Source organism: Hemicordylus capensis, chromosome 3, assembly GCF_027244095.1.
Source record: "Hemicordylus capensis ecotype Gifberg chromosome 3, rHemCap1.1.pri, whole genome shotgun sequence".
Lineage (NCBI taxonomy): Eukaryota > Metazoa > Chordata > Lepidosauria > Squamata > Cordylidae > Hemicordylus > Hemicordylus capensis.
In genome coordinates, this window is record NC_069659.1 from 38,738,054 (window position 1) to 38,755,304 (window position 17,251).

A 17,251-nucleotide genomic window follows, 5' to 3' on the forward strand; every position below is an offset into this window, starting at 1 on the left:
TTAAACATGGAGAAGGTGAATGTGGCAAATAGGTATTTGAGAACACATGCAACACGGGGACAGCGACGGCCTTGTACTCGGTGGCTGGATATTATAAACAATGACACTGGAATGACCATGGCGGACTTAAAGGAAGCTGTCCGAGATAGGACGGCATGGAGTGCAGTGATCCATAGAGTGACCGAGAGTCGGACATGACTGAACGGATAGAGAGAGAGCAGCATACAAGTACACTAGTCAGAGAGCTGGGGTGAGATTGGGCTGAAAAGGAAGAGTGGGGAGGAAAATGGCGCAGCACCAAAAAGCCAAGACAAAAAGGACGGAATGTTCCCAAAAAATGCTGAATAAATAATAATCAACTAGCTGTCCTGGTGCAGAGCTTCTGTACCCCAGTTCTCTCTATCACCCCCCACATCTTCATTTCATGCTCCCCCCTTCAGCTCCCATTTGTGCCCCCCCCATTCAGCTCCATTTTGTGCTCCCTTGGAGGCCGGGCAGCTGGGCAGCCGCTTCTCCCCCCTTGGTGGCCAGGCCATTGCTTCTCCTCCCTCGGCAGCCGGCCAGCCAGCCTACCAGGCTGCCACTTCTCCTCCCCGGCTGCTCAGCCGTTCTCCTGGCCAGCAGTTTCTTTCTGCCTATCCCTGTTGCTAATTAGCAGTTCGCTCACGAACTCTTGCAAGAGCTGCCACACATGAGATTAGCGATGGGTACATTTTGGAGAATTATATATATAGATTCTTTATTCAAACACTGCCTGACACATTTTGAGCTTAAAAGCGCTCTTCCTCTGAGGTAGTGCTATGCTATACTATTGTTCTCTGGGGATTGTATTCCACATCAGCAGGAATATCTGTTTCCTTGAATAAAGGATTGATATTTATTCAGCATCTTTGGCAATTTCCCCCTCCTTTTTGTCACAAGATTTGGCTCCAGTTTAAAAGGGAAAGACTACAATACCACTGAACAGAAATTTGCAAGAAAAACTTAAATGTTCTAAAAATTTGATATGATTGTTCCTACATTTTTAATTAAAAAGCCTAAAAATAATAAAAGAGGGCTTTTAAAAAGGCATGCATCAACAGCTTTTAAGAATGACTATGGCAAGAAAATAAATCAACATATAACAAGTCAGTTGCCACATTCCATGGCTGCACCAATGGCATCAAAGTTGAATAACAGTATTATGACACCATCTTGGGAATCATTAGCATATATATGATGCTTTTAAGTAATGGCGGATGGTTAATTTTGGAAAAGGAATTCTAATACATGCTTCCAAAGGATGACAGCAAATTCCCTGTAAATACTGCTTGCTGAAGGAGGACAGCACAGTTGCTAGTATACATTATAGAGCAATAAGACGGAAGATAGAATAATATTTGCACACAGATTCTTAGCTTCATGATACAAATTTACTCTGGAGACTCAATCTAACCTCAGCTGAAATGACAAGGAATTCAGATTAGGCATTGGGAGGGATTTCCTGAATCTAAGAGGTGGTTGACAGTGGAACAGTCTATGTCACATAGTGGTGGGCTCTCCTTTGCTGTAGCTTTTCAGAGAGACAAGATGTCCATCTAACAAGGATATTTCAGCCATTTCCTACAATGAGCACAGCGTTGGAGTGCAAGATCCCTCTAGGATTCTATTAGGGGTGTGCACAAAATCGGAAAACCCGGTTCAATTCGAGTCAAACCAGACTCAAACTGGACTGGTCCTGGTCCAGTTTTGTGCATGTCGAGCCGGGCCCCAGTCTGGCTCAAGTCCAAACCAGTTTGGGCCTGGCTCGGGGGGGGGGGGAGGAGATCAACCCCTGCAAACGTACCATCTCCAGCAGCCTCATCACAACCCGGGCACACAAATGGCCAGTGGTCATGCGTGGCGACCTCCAAAATGGCCACTGCCAGTGCAGAAAAGCCCCAAAGACCCCAAAATGGGTGGAAATTACCCTTTTAAGGGGGGGGAGACTGGTGGGAGGAGGGAAACCTCCAGACCCCACCCCCCACAGCTGTAGTAGCACCCCCGAGGCTGCTGGTAGCAAGTTCAGAATTTCCTTTTTAAATTTTATGTAGAACCCCCAAACTGGCCCCAAGCTGGTCCAGGAGGGGTTCAGCTTGACCTCAAGCCAAATCTGGCCTGGGCCAGCTTGAGAGCAAGCCCTCAAGCTGGGCTGGCTTGATCCCTACTTTCTATGAGTCTATAATGAATCCTCCGCAAAAAGAAAAATTATATATATAGTATCCTTAATATACCACCCTTCCTCAACAATATCAAAAGAAAGTAAGGTTTACAATGGACATCAATGAGCAATCAGTTTGGTTTGCACAAAGGAAGTGAAAGCGAGCTATGGGCTGAGTGCAGAGCTGTGTTATGTTTTCTAAAGTGGGAACTAAGAATATTTTGTGGGAAAGTATAGGGGAAGTTGTAGGTGGGGTGGAACCATTGCGGTGTGGCTTGAAATTAATGGCCAAAAAAAGTGAGAGGAAATTTTAGTATGGAAATGTACTTCTTATTTGGATTGCAGAGAAACCGCCTTGTTAAACAGATACTTTATGCCCAAATTTTGTAAATCTTTTATCACGTAAAGTAGTTGTGGATGGTGAGAACTAACAGGAGAGGGATCATTCAACCCTTTGCTTCACAGGCATTTGTTGTCCCTAAATCACTCACATACACACAGCTGCTCACATAAATAAAATAACATATACATTTTCCCATATCTTTTCTTTCTTAGAAAGACAAACAGCTGAGTGAGAGTGGTTGTGAGTGGACACGTAGCTAGCAAGACAAGACTGACTGATATTGGATTTCCTAACCTGCCTGACCTCAGCCGCAGCAGGACTGAGCTTCTCGGAAACAGAGGCTGAAGAACTCAGTCAAATTGAGATGATGAGAGATGATGTGCTAAACTGTCTTGAAAAATTAAAAATCAACAAATTGCCAGGGCCAGATGGCATCCACCCAAGAGTTCTAAAAGAACCCAAATGTGAAATTGCTGATCTCCTAGCAAAAATATGTAACCTATCTCTACAATCAGGCTCTGTACTAGAGGACTGGAAAGTAGCCATTGCAACACCGATTGTCAAAAAGGGTCCTGGTGGGGGCAGGGCAGGCAAATCCAGGGAATTGAGGGCTGGTTAACTTAACATCTGTTCCAGGTAAATTGATGGAAAGCATACTTAAGGATAAAAGTGGTAAACATATAGAAGAATGGGCCTTTTTGGAGAGCCCGCATGGCTTCTGCAAAGTTAAGTCTTGCCTCACCAGCATTTTGGAGTTATCTGAGAATGTCAACAGAAATGTAGATAAAGCTGATCCAGTTGGCATAGTATATCTGGACTTTCAAAATACTTTTGACAAAGTTCCTCATCAAAGGCTCGAGTAAAGTTAGCAGTCATGGGATAAGGGGAAAGTTCCATGTATAACTGGTTGAAGGACAGGAAACAGAGGGCAGGAATTAGGGGTGTGCAATTCAATTCACAAGTGAATTTATCCATTGCGAACCGGGGCAATTCACTTGTTCTTATTGAATCACCCCTTAAATAAAGAGGATGATTCGATTGTGAATCAAATTCCCCCCAATTTGTAGCAAATTGATTTGCAAGATTCGCTAAAGCAGATGCCATTTTGTCTCCATGTTTTTTGAATTGCTGATTGGTTTCCTGGCACTAGCTTCCGATTGGCTTGAGATCCTCTTGTTTCTTGGTTGGCTTGTTGTCTTTCAGTTAACCGCTGCTAACTGAGCAAAGAGACACCTTTTAGAGTGGTGATTCTCTTCTATTTAGTAGGGGGAGAGCAACTGGCCATATCCAACCCCAGCACAGCATCCTTCTAGTGGCTGTTGCTGGTATCTGCCTTATGTTTCTTTTGTGAGCCCTTTGGGGACTATCTTATTTATGTGTTATTTATTTTTCTATGTATATCGCTTTGAGAACTCTGGTTTAAGAGCGGTATATAAATATTTGTAGTAGTAGATCAATTGTTGGCATGGGCAACTGTGCCCCCATTGGCTGGGTGGGGGATGCTAAAGTAGGAAGTTTCAAATTGTATATAAGGGGCTGCTTGGAGGCAGAGAGCGGAATTGCTTTTTGTGCCCCAGGAGAGGAGAGGATCATCAGAGAGAAAGACTGCAGCAGCACTGAGAGCAAAGTGGTGGTGGTGGTGTGGGCCTGCTTACCTGGCCCCCACACTGTGAGTGGAGAGAGAGACACAGAGGCTTATCAGACTCTCTGGTGTGTGTGTGTGTGTTTTCCTTTCCTTTTTAATTTGCAGTGCCTGCTAACTGTTTTTAATTAATTAATTAATTAATTAATTAATTAATATTTTATTTTTTGGTACCAGCGGCACCAGTGCCTTTAACTTTATTATTCTTGTTAGCCCCCCCACACGTGTGACTTTAATAACTGAGATGCTGTGTGTGTATACACGCACTGCAATCCCCCCCACCCCCTTTATTTTAAAATAGTAACAGCAGCCCAGTGGCTTAACTGGGTGCTGCATCTAGATATTATTTCCTTGTGTGGATTATTTTCTCTCCCATTGTTTTTCTTGTATCCAGTCCCCTTTAGTAGCTGGGATGCCGTGTTTCCCCCACCCCAATTTTATTCAAATTGTGCCAGCAGCACCAGTGCCTTTAACTGGATGCTGCTTGGAATTTTATTCCTTGTTTATTTGTTCTTTCTTTATAACTGGGGTGTGCTGTGAATGTGGTTATTTTATTACGATGATTTTGCAGCCCTGCTGCCACCTTGCTGCTGCTGTCTGTGTGCTCCCTGCCTGTCTTTAATTTTTTAACCTTCTTTAACCTTTTTAAAATGTAACCTTTTGTCTTTAACCTTTTTAAATGTTTTAATCTTCTCTGTGCGCACCAAATTGCTATAGATAGCAGTGTGTGTGGCACACAGAGCATAAATAGACCACCTCCAACCCCACACCTCCTTAAACGTTCTTCTCCTCCCACCTCCATCAGGGTTAGAGCTTTAAAAATATGTTTAAACCTCAAATCTCTGGGAGGGTGCAAAGCAGAGCTAGGAGCAGAGTGGCAGGCAAAGGGAGGGGCGGGTGATGCTGCTGGTTGTGGTGGGAGACAGCGAGAGGGGTCTACTGCTCGAGTCATCAACACTGCGGATGCACTTGCACACAGACTCTCCTATTCAGAGGTGAGCCATTTGCAGCGCAGCCATTTGTGACGGGTGGCTGAGGTGGAAGTAGGAAGGAGGTCCTCCCCTATCAGGGAAGAAGCTCTTCTTCCTGTGGCAGCAGAGGAGGAGGTGTCAGCAGCTAGACCAACCAGATCATTCTATCCATCATCCCCAATCCCCACTGTTGGTGTGACACCTACTCCACACACCCCGTCTGGGACTGAGGAGGACGCCCCTGGAGAGTTGCTGTGCTGGGTTGAATAGGGACAGATGCTCTCCCCTATGAAATATAAGAGAACCACCTCTTAAATATCATATGTAATATATGTCACGGGGAGTTCAACCCTATGTATATAGCAGGATCAAAGAGGAAAGAGCAGCGACCGTCTCAACCACAACAAAGGAAAAAGAAAGAAAAAGGATTTGAAAGGAACGAAGTCAAAGTAGTTAGTGACAGTCTTACTCATATGCTAGACAGAACACTGTTGATCAGCCAGATTACTACAACGTACATTTATTTTTAAGTGAATCATTTCTGCCAGTGACACACTTTTCTTTATGAAATGCTCATAGTCACATTTGTTAACCAGTCCTGGTTAAAGGCAACACAATAGCCCTATTCAGACAATAAGGTTGTTCACATGACCATGCAATGCTGGGTATGAACGGGAAACCCAGGGAAGACAGGCTCAAGTGGAGCCTTAGGAACCGCTCCTACAGAGCTGCTCCAAAGCAGAGCTACCCTATCCTTTTACCAAGGTAAAAGTTGAACAGCCCCTTCCTATCTTAACAGCCCTGACCATGTGCACAGTTGGGGCTGTTTGCAGAAGCTCCCAGCAGCCCAACTGGCTCTCTACCATTGAGTTCCACCTATAAAGCGGCCAGGAAGCTGGAAGCTGCTACATTGACGTAGGCCGCCTCTACACTGCCCGCACAATGCATTGTGGGTTACTGGAGGACTTCCTCCTCCAGATCCCTTCTGCAGAGATCACTGCACTGATTGTATGGGCATGCGGCATGGCGAGACACTGGTGAGCTTTTACTTGTGGGGCAGAAGGTAGGTATACGCCTGGCTTCCCATGAGCCCTAAGGATTTTGGTCATGTGAACAACCTTATGTTCAATGCTCATACAAGTGTATCGTGTACACAGGTACAGAACTGTATGCAGGTACAGTTGACCACAGGAAGTGTACTACTATACAAGCACTGTATAGTACCAAGCATTTGAGGCACCTGTATACAGGGTCACTTTTAAAATGAATGCAGGTACAGTCATTCACACAAAAACTTGTACTAGTGTATAGACATCTGTACATTTTTACAACTTAATGTCTGAATGGGGTTTGTGATTTCAAAACTTTAGCACAGGCCTGCCTATGCAAAGCTGTGACTCACCAAACTCAGCTCAACCATATATGGTTACCAACCAGGGTTGTTAACAAACCTCTAGCTTTTGCTGACTGATTCGGCCCTTCTGGGGTCATACAGTTAAGCCACACAGGGCAATAACTTTGGTCATGCAGGTTGGAATACAGTCTTGCTTGGCAGGTTTACTCCATGAAAAAGACAGAGACAGGATGGCATCAAACTACCCAATTTTGTCCAGATGGATACCAGGGACAGATGAAAGATGAGCATATGAAAGAATGAAATTGCATAGTTGGGGGTTTTTTTTGGTTGTTGTTGTTTTTAAAAAAGTGGATGATGTCCTGGAACAGTTCTTGAAACAACATGCTTTCAGTGTACAAGAACCCACAAGGCAGCACGAGGCATTGTGTACTTTCATGGTCTGTTGCACATGAACCTACCAGCTTCCTCCGTATGCTTAAATAGCAAAAGGGTAAAAAGGTTGCCTCTTTCCCCCCCACTGTATGTATATTTGCAGAGTCACGGGCAGAGATCTTATTACCCATCATTGAGCCATGGAGCAGATGTAATGGCACTGCTCTCCTGTCCTAGTCTCCCATGGGTGCTCATAAGGTAATGTGAGTGAGTTGGGACCAGTCTAGTCCAGTCCAGCTGAGCCCTTTTATGTCTCTTGGCCGCCCTGACTACCTCCCTCAAGCTCCACCCCTTGTTACAGAGTGAGGTAAACAAGCTGATATAAACCTCATGTTCGATGCCACTGCCCTGGAGCAGCAGTTGATGAGCTCATGCTTGGTTCTTACCAAAAACGAAAGAAATGGACGCTTCTCAGAACATAAAAGAAAAGGGGAATGATCTGCTTTCTACATAATGTGAGGAAAAGATAAGATTTTTACAATATCAACTAAAATTCAAGATCCAACCAAAGGTTAATCACTTTTAATTTATAGTGATGCTTAGAGATGCTTATAGATTATTGTTGTTTGAAATCAATGGGACCCAGATGTGTTCAGTTATGGCTTGATCCTAAGGTTGCCATCTCCTGCAGGTTTCCGGGTAATACCTGGATTTTTAAGGAAGTTGCCTGGATTGTTTAGCCTGCCCAGAATTGCCTGGATTCCCAGCTTTCACGGCTTTGTGGTTTGTTTGTTTTTTAAGCTAAGCTCTAGTCCTTGTAGAAATTGAGTTATGGGGCTAAACGTGTGGTCACTATTCTGCTCAAATGCTGTACTTTGAGTAAGGCAGGTAAAGCACAGGAGGCTGGCTGGGAGAGATTCACAATAAGTAATCCTCTGAGGAATGTTGCCTTTGTTCTTTGTCAGCCGAGGATCTCTATAGGGCAGTTGAGAGGATAGCTTGATTTTGATGTAGATCACTTCCCACCTGTGTATTGTAATATTTGAGGGTTTTGGTTTTATAATGCAATCCATTCTATACATGCCTACTTGGAAGTACCATTGGTTTCAATCAGATTTTCTCCCCAGCAAGTGTGTATATTAGGATTGCAGCCTAACTGAGAAGCTCAGTGTATTTCTTGTTTCATTGCTGCTATTAATACCGCAAACTTTGTGTAGTCTTCATTTATTTTCATGGTATTTTCTGGTAGAAAATTATTGTGCTCTGGTAGATATCCAGAGCAAATACAAATCAATTGGACAGTGCATCAGTTAATTTGCATAATTTGCATAACATGGAAATTATTTGCAAGCTAATTTGCCCTGATTTGGAGAGCAATATGGCAATTGCCTGAATATGGCAATCCTACTTGATCATGCCCCACAATTTTTTTTCAGTCCTGACTATGCAAACATAGTCAACTATCACAAAACTAAAATCATGGCTTTCACTAGGAGGCCCCAAACCACTTTTGGAGGATTGATGGGCATAACATCAAGCAGGTTTCACGCTTCAAATACTTGGGGGTAATTTTTCATTCTGGTGGCTCTAGGAAAGCTCATGGGGAACATGTGGCTCTAAATGCTCAGAGGAGCTTCTCTGCCATTCTCAAATTCCTGTGGACGAGAGGAGGCCATTATGTATCTGCGGCTCTCAAACTGCTCATTGCCAAGCCACTATCTCAGCAACTCTATGGTGCCCAACTGGGCTCCTTCCCCAACTTTGTGACTCTGGAACTTGTGCAATCAAAATTTCTGTGGGAAGCGCTCCAAGTACCAAGATGTATCTCCAATGCCACCTTGCGCCTAGAGACAGGCCTGATCAAGGTCGAGGCTAGGGTGTGGATGGCCATCCTCTGCTACTGGCTCAGACTACCCTTTTGCCCAGTTGGTCTTGCCCCCCTAATCCTACTGGTGATGATTGGTGACGATTACCAATCTAGTTGGATTCAGTCAACTGAGACAAAAACAGCTACCCTAGGTCTTCCCCCCTGACCTTGTTTAGTATGGGCTACAACCAGGCGAAAGCCACCATCAAGCAGAGCACCAAACTGCAGGGTCCCAAACATTCATATCAGTGACGGGCTTAGATATTCTGCCTCTTCAGCAGCATACCTCACCCAACTGGAGGTTCTAAAGCACAGGAGGGCATTTACTCTGGCTCCCAGTCATGTCCTCCCTTCAGCAGTACAAGAAGGCTGTTATAGAAGGACTCTATTTGCTGAGTGACAATGCCCCTTTGGCTCAGGGCAGATCAAGCATGTCCTTCTCCACTGTTTGTTCTATAGAGACATTTGCACCTCCCTCATCCTTCTATCGCTATGTAACTATCTGGGACCTTTGGCCAATTCTACAGCTCTTTGCTGCTTTCTGACTTAAAGCCTGCCATCACATATAGCGTTTCCAGGTTCTGTGCGGCAGCGACCAGCACTCAGTGGCAGAGGGTAGACAGTAAGTCTTATCAGTCTTAGTCAGACCCTTGGTGACGCACAGTGAGCTCTACACTTTTGCTCTCTCAATACTGATTCAATAGAAAGGCTTAGACTTTTCTATGGCTCCTTCCTTCCTTTTTTTCCCTTACTGTCCCTTATAGCCTTCTAGTCTGACTATTATCCAGTTTTATTACTTAGGCTTTTATGCATTTTTGTCTTTTCATGTCTTTTAATCTTTTTACATCCCTTTTTATGCCCCCTCATCCTTTTAATACTGTTTATGCTCTTTGAAACACTTTTATGACTTTTATGCCTTTTCAGGCTTTTTATGCCCTCACGCTTCTTGTGTATTTTCGATTATCTCTATATATAATTATCTTAGATGTACCCATCGCTAAATCACATGTGTGGCAGCTCTCGCAAGAGTTTGTGAGTGAGCCACTGGGAGAGGGAGAGGAAAGCAGTGAAGATAAGGCCAACAGGTGGGTGGGAAGAGAAAGAGGCCAGGGTGGTGGTGTAGAAAAAGTGGCACCTGGGAGAGGGGGACAGGAAAGTGGCGCCGGTGCGGGGGGGGGAAGCGGCCGGTGGCCAAGAACGAGGGAGAGCTAGAGGTGAGGCACAAATGCTCTGTGCCTGAGCCAGCTACTTTCTATTATTTTTAATATCATTATGTAACTTACATAATATTATGAAGTACCGTACCATATGTAATCACCCTGTGTACTTTTTATCTACTCTTACTTTTAATATGTAATCACCCCTTATACTTTATACTGGTCTATGACCATAATAAAGCTTGATTGATTGACTGATTGACTGACTATGCACAAATAAAGAAATACTGTGCAAGACAAGAAGATGTACAGGGTACTGGTGGAGTCCATTGTTCTTTTGTCTACAGTAAGAACTATTGTCAATCACTGTTTAATTATGCTGACCGTAGATAGGAACATAGGAAACTGCCATATACTGAGTCAGACCATCGGTCTATCTAGCTCAGTATTGTCTTCACAGACTGGCAGTGGCTTCTCCAAGGTTGCAGGCAGGAATCTCTCTCAGCCCTATCTTGGAGAAGCCAGGGAGGGAACTTGGAACCTTCTGCTCTTCCCAGAGTGGCTCCATCCCCTGAGGGGAAGATCTTGCAGTGCTCACACATCAAGTCTCCCATTCATATGCAACCAGGGCAGACCCTGCTTAGCTATGGGGACAAGTCATGCTTGCGACCACAAGACCAGCTCTCCTCTCCTTAAAAGAAGCACAAGCTAGAAACCAGGAACAGCTGCTTGGAGGGACAGTGTGCTGTACTGAAAAGGGCCAGTTGCTCTCTTCCGGCTAAATGTTTAGTGGTGTGTTTTTAATGAGTTTTATTGCGTTTTAACTTTTGTAAACTGCCTTGGGATAAGTTTTATGAATGGCTGTATAGAAATCAAGAGAGAGAGGGTCATCACTTTGAAAGGTGATCATCATCATTATTATTTAGAACTTCAACAAGTTCTCAAAAGAGTTTACATAGCAAAGCGAATGAGAGGATGGTTCCCTATGCCAAAAGCTCTTACAATAAAATAAGAAATGCAGGAGAGGCACCAACTAGAGCCACTGGAATGATACTATACTGGACTGAAAAGGGACAACTGTTCTCTTTCTGCTAAATAATGCCTTAGGCCCAGGGTACCTAAGAGTATGCCCTCTTTTTCATGATCTCCATTGTGGTGGTTTTGGTCAATCCATTCATTGATCCAGGCCAGCTTTTGAATGGGGCTTTAGTTATTTTTGTTCCTGGCCTAGAGGTTGGGCTAACAAATAGCGAGCCACAAGAGCACTGAAAGCAGCCTGCACTTGCCTTTCTGTAAATAAAATCTGTCTCATTAAACCATTACTATCCCTGATTCAACTACACCATCTTGTCATTGCATACCACAACTCTTTCCTCTGGATTCTACACCTACCACTTATTAAGGTCATCTGTGGAGGTCGGCCTGTAGTTGCCATTGGCTTGTCTGGTGGTGATTTGGAGTCAGCCCTTTTCTGTAGCTGCCCCTGCGCTTTGGAACATGCCGCCTGCATAGATATGAGGCTTAACCTCTCTGATGGCCTTTAAGAAGGCCTTAAAAATCTATCCTTTTCACCAGACCTCTGATGGACACTCTAACTGTTTTAAAATCGTTCGTGTTTTAATGTTTTCTTGATTGCAAACTGCCATGACGCTTTAATATTGGGCGGTATAGATATGTAATAAATGAATACATAAATGAAAGTGAGCCACTGTCTTTGCCTAGTTAATTCCATGTTTCAGGTTTAATTTCTGGATGTTAACACAGTCTATTTTCAGACTTGCCTGGTAATGATATAGTTCAAAACTAATGTAGTTTTGGATTATATCTGTATTAAAGGTTTTCAGTTTTTGTTGAATTTCCTTAATGTTTTGAAATCCTGTGAGTGGATCACTCTTAAGCATCTTTATATAGGCAATATAGCAAGACTTCAGGATCATAAGACATAGATATACATTAGGTGCATTCACACTAGCAGTTCACATCAATACAGGTATAAAACAAATACACAGTCCTGTCCTTGCATGTCTTCTTGGAAGTAAGTGTGCATAAGATTGCAGCCTAAGAGATTTTAGATAGAGACAAATCAAAAAATTTTAATTACCTGAAAACATCTGTGCGGTTTTGTTTACAAGGAAATGACTTTTGGGAAAATATCCAAATGCACCTAATTGGTGGATATGCTATAAGATTAACTTCAAGGCAAGTGTTTTCCTCCATACCAATTCGAAAACCTTCCTTTGTATCGGTGATATTGATGAACCCCTTATCTGTTAAAAGATATATCAAAATTATTTTACGTAGGTATAAAGTTTATTTAAAGAAATTTGGAATTACATGTATAGTGCAAGTACATTACTCTGGAAGGAAGGTTAAGGCTAATATTATAAAGCCTTTATACATTAGACAAAGGAGGAGGGAGGGGGGGCTTGATCCCACAGCCTGTCCCCAGTCCCTAACTTTTATTAGGAGAACAGAAATGATGTCTGCACTTGCTCCAGACAATTTGGGAAATTAAAGTTGTTTATGCATCACTATTCTGGTTTGGTTCCAGTTTCAACTTCCTTGAAAGGGGGAAAAGTAAAAACAAAACAAAACACTTCTCAAAATCTTTCAAAGTAGGAGACCAAATTAATTCATTTCACAGTCATGGCTAAATTGACCAGGGGTATTAGAGTATAAGCAGACTGGCAAAAATGTAACAGTTTCATTTTAAAATGGGGGAAATTGTATAGATTTTTCACAGAATCAAGCACAATCTTTGTCAGATATAACACATGTATTTAATATGCTGTAAACTGTTAGCGTTGATGGTGTGGTTCATCTCTATATCTTTTGCACTTTTCCCCTTTGTGTCTTTTTCTTTCCTTTGTTGTGAACTTGTTCTTAAAAGAAATAAAAGGTTAATAAGAAAAGTAGAATAACTTTCAATTAGAAAGGCAATTGTGCTGCATACTTTTGCATGTCATCACACACACACACACACACACAATCTTATGTGGCATATGACTTACCCACAACTGTGACCAAGGCAGTCCGATTTCCATGTTTATTTGATGAACAGGTATAATATCCTTGACTATGTCGTCCCACTGATGAAGCAAATGCATACAGATTCCTAATAAAACATGGGCGCCGACCGTGACTTCCTTCAATAGTCATGTTCTAATTTTTAAATAAAGGTCAGTATTGAACACAATCAGTCAGCCACTGCTTACATGGAATGAATACAATAAAATCCAATCAGTCAGTTACCTCTCACAAGAAAAGGAATCTGTCTTATTACCTCATTTAATATTTTGTTTTGGAAATACCACTGATTTGCAAAGTTGAAATTCGTGCCACGAGCTCGACATCTTAAGAAGAGTGGGTCTCCAGCTCTGAAAATGAGCTCTTGCAAGGGGCTTCCTGATGCTAGACTGACACTTGGATCTGCAATATGAAAATATATCCAATAAAACAAGTAAACCAACAAGAACCAATTAACCCTGAAATGTCTTCCTGTAGTAGTAGTAGTAGTAGTAGTAGGAGGAGGAGTAATATCATATTGAGCACTATCAGTGTGAATGCTGCTTTGCAGAGTTCGGCAGGGGCATTGCTAGGTACATAAGAGGTCTTTTGCTACATAAAAGATTTCTGAAGCAAAATATTTCCAGGGAGAGCAAGCTGAAGATACCATCTTTTAAAGCAGCCAGATCATCACCCCATCCTCCTCCACAAAGAGTTGCCTTTGCTTTAGTTCATCCACACTCCTTCACTATCTCCAGGGTACCATTTGCCCCATGGCGGTGGGAGAGGCTGAAGAAGGAAGGTGCTGCTGCCTGCCATTCAGTGTCACACTCAGGCCTTGCAGGAGCCTCTCCTTTGGAGAGGAGAGCTGGTATTGTGGTAGCGAGTATGATCTGCCCCCTTTGCTAAGCAAGGTCTGCCCTGGTTTTCATATGGATGGAGACTAAATGCTGCACAGTGCATATGGCAGGTGGCTGTAAATATTAATATGGTAATGCCATTTCCAAGGTTATTAAATGCCTGTTCAGGCCTTTGAACTTTGGTGCGGTGGCCATTTTGGATGCCGCCTCACCTGTACAATTGGACTCTGCGAGGCTTGGGCCAAAATGGCCACCGCGCCGAAGTTCGAAGGCCTGAACAGGCCAGAAAACCAGCCGAATGAGCCGCTGGCAGTGATAACAGAGGCCGGTGGGGGAGGGGCAACCTCCACGGACACCCCCCTGCCCCACTGCCTCAAGGAACTCCCCCTTGAGGAGTAAAGGTAAGAATTCTTAAAAATAAAAGTTTGCAACCCCCCCCCCCACCAAACAGTCGGGGGGTGTTTGGTCCAGGGGGTTGTTCGGTTCGACGCCGGACCATCAAACTGAATCAGCTCCACGTCAAACCTGTCAAACATCAAGCTGGTTTGCACATCCCTAATACATCCTGCTGAATATAGTGGAGACTTAATTTGGTGTAAACATCCACAGGCTTTCCCTCCATAGCTTATTATCAATATTAATCCATATTAATAAAATATGGATTATATAATATATCCATATTGTATCCATATTAATAAAAACATATCTTGCATGAGATGTGTTTGTGGCTACAATCAAATCACCAAAAGCATAAACTTGTTTTCAAGGTTCACCCTGAAGTACACACCAAATACTTTTGGAAAAGGCAGCATAACACATTGGCCGCATTCACACATAATGGGAAACTGGAGGTTGCTGAACCCGCAGTTAATTTTTCAAACCATGAATCACATTGCAGACATTTGTCCAACCATAGTCCGGCAACCTCCATATTCAGGGCAGGGGAGCCACTCCCTCTTCCTGGTTCACCGAGGCCGCATACCAGCAAGCTCCATAGTGCTCACATCACAAGATTGTGGGCAGGTGTCAGGATGCCTCAGGTCAGCAGCCATTGGCCAAGATCTTCAAGGGGGCATGCCAAGTGCGACTGTGACTTTTCTGTGTGGTCCACCAGCCCTCAGCAGGGAAAGGGCATTTAAATCCCTTTAAATGCCATGCCATGCCATGCCAGCTCCTCTTCTGCCAGTGATTGCACCGCCACCCTTGCAAGAGCCCTGCAACAAAACAGTCTTGCAAAAGCACAATTTCTGGTGAGGCGGGGGGCGATGCTGAGGGGCACTATTTTTCTGTTACTCCGGATATGAAAGGGAACATGATGACTTGCTAGGATATGGATATGAGGGAGGGCAAAGGATTCTGGGGTCTCGTCCAGGGTGACCAAGGACCAACTACATTGCATTAGTATTTAGGGAGATCTGCATCCCGCTTAAAGCTGTACACTTGCAATTGATGATAGTCCAGCTGGTATTTCTGTTTCAGTGATAATAAGCCAAAGAAACCACTCCTGTTGACATTACTAAAGGAAATATTGATGTGATGCCACACTTGTCCAGCAGTAAATTCTAGTCTGGTGGACACGTGTAATACATTCTGGACGCAAATGTATGGAAATCCACAACTGGCCTCATTAAATCAGGTGACACAGTTGGCATGAATGGAGCTCCAAATCCCAAACCATTATCTATAATAGGGGTAGGCATCCTTGGTACCTCAGCAGCAGTTAAACTACAATTCACACCATGGATGATGGGAGTTGTAGTTCAACAACAGCTATGGAGCCAAGTTGCCTAGCCTGATCTATACAATTGTTTTAATACCATTACCAATTGTATGGAGTTCACTGCATTCTTGGCCCAGCTCATTAGTTGCACAGCATGATACATTTTGGACAAATAGCAACTCTTCATCCTCTAAGTCAAGTTGTGCCTTCTGTGTTCCATACTTGCTTTCATTTTCTTTGATATTCAATCTCTCGCAGCTATAAAACAGAATTGTGAACTGAATCTAAAGATACCCCAAACCTCAAATTTAATGTTATTATGATTGGTTTTGAACAAAGGAACTGATAAATACATTACAAAAGAGGGAAGCATGAAACACCATAGCAACTACTTTGAGTTTGTCCAAGGAGGGCTAGCTGGGGACATGTGGCAGACATTCACTGGGGTCTGCTTTTGGCCTATGGCTCCCTGGGACATGTATGCCACACGTCAGAGAATCTGGAGTTGAGTCACATGCCTCCCCTTCATAGTAGTAGAACAGTTCATAGTAGTAGAGTAGCTCTCCTTCATAGTAGTAGAACAGCAGTAGAACAGACAAGTCCTACCCAAGTTTGGGAACTGCTCACACACTCCCTTTTTCTGATTGTCTGTGAATTAAAAGCAAGGTTGGGAGCTTGATCGTGTGCTAAGCCCCAACTGGGTAGGACAAGGACACCCTACCCAGATTTAATCCCCAGTTTCAGAACGAGGTAGGAGGAAAAACAGTCCTACCCAGCTTGGGATTAGCACATGATCAAGCTCCCTGCCTCCAACTTTGTTTTTAACTCACAGACAGTCAGAATATGGGAGTATGTTCAGCTTTCAAACTTGGGTAGGACTCATCTCCCACCCAAGTCTGATCATGTGAACTGCCTTGCAGTTTACCATTGCAAATACCGGCCAACATAATGCACAGCATTCTGGCACTGGAGCACTCTGTGCCAGGGCTACTGTGGATGTGCAGGAAGCCCTGACAAGAAAGAGAGGTTGTGCAAGCAGCGCTGCCATAATTATTCCCATTGCAATGAATGTGAACATCTGCAGTATCCCTGCTTGTGCAACCATTCATTCTTAACAGCACGGAGGCTGCCTGCACATCTGCAGCAGTCCTGGTGCAGAGCATTCCAAAATACTGCACAGCATGTCAGCCACTGGTTTGCATATAGCAAGCATGTTTCCTGCCTCAAATGTGAACTGCCCTCTGTTTAAGAATATTTCACTGAATCCAGATCTTTTGAAATCTTCCCCACATACAGCATGTCAGTTACTGCAATTTGAGGTCCGTGTGCCTTCCTCTCTCAATAGGAAGATGCTACAAGGTACATATGAAATGCAAGTAATAAAGCAGCAAAGGTGACAAAATAGGCAACATACCTTTGCTCAGATATACAGGACCATTTGAGAGTTGGTTCAGGGTGCCCTTCTGACATACAGGTTACAGTTTTTGAATGTTCATTTGCTATAAAATATGGCTTTCTTGGGCTTCCTATTAAACACAACACATATTGCTTATTTACTTATTGATGTATGCACTTTACTTGGCATCATAGTTTGAGATATTCAAAAATTATTAACCACCTTTCTGTAAATAAAACTTTTAGACAAAGTATATGCTGAGATACTGTAGGAATTGTAGTGGCTTTCACAAAATGGTCATGAACATGGTTTCAGATCTTGCAGTCACGATTAGTTAGGCACATTCAATGTGTGGTGACGGCAGCATCTTCCGCACTTAGA

At 43.4% G+C, this 17,251-nt stretch overlaps 1 protein-coding gene across 1 annotated transcript in view; it reads right to left on the reverse strand.

The window, feature by feature from the left end:
* The window catches only part of FLT3 (fms related receptor tyrosine kinase 3), a 101,019-nt gene that overhangs the window by 37,072 nt on the left and 46,696 nt on the right, over nt 1-17,251 (reverse strand). Inside the window, exons 5-9 of the mRNA XM_053309596.1 lie at nt 16,889-17,000; nt 15,578-15,732; nt 13,172-13,317; nt 12,900-13,050; nt 11,990-12,155 (exon numbers count right to left, since the gene is read on the reverse strand). Of these exons, the coding sequence (XP_053165571.1) occupies nt 11,990-12,155; nt 12,900-13,050; nt 13,172-13,317; nt 15,578-15,732; nt 16,889-17,000 (730 nt within the window). The remainder of the gene's footprint in view (nt 1-11,989; nt 12,156-12,899; nt 13,051-13,171; nt 13,318-15,577; nt 15,733-16,888; nt 17,001-17,251) is intronic.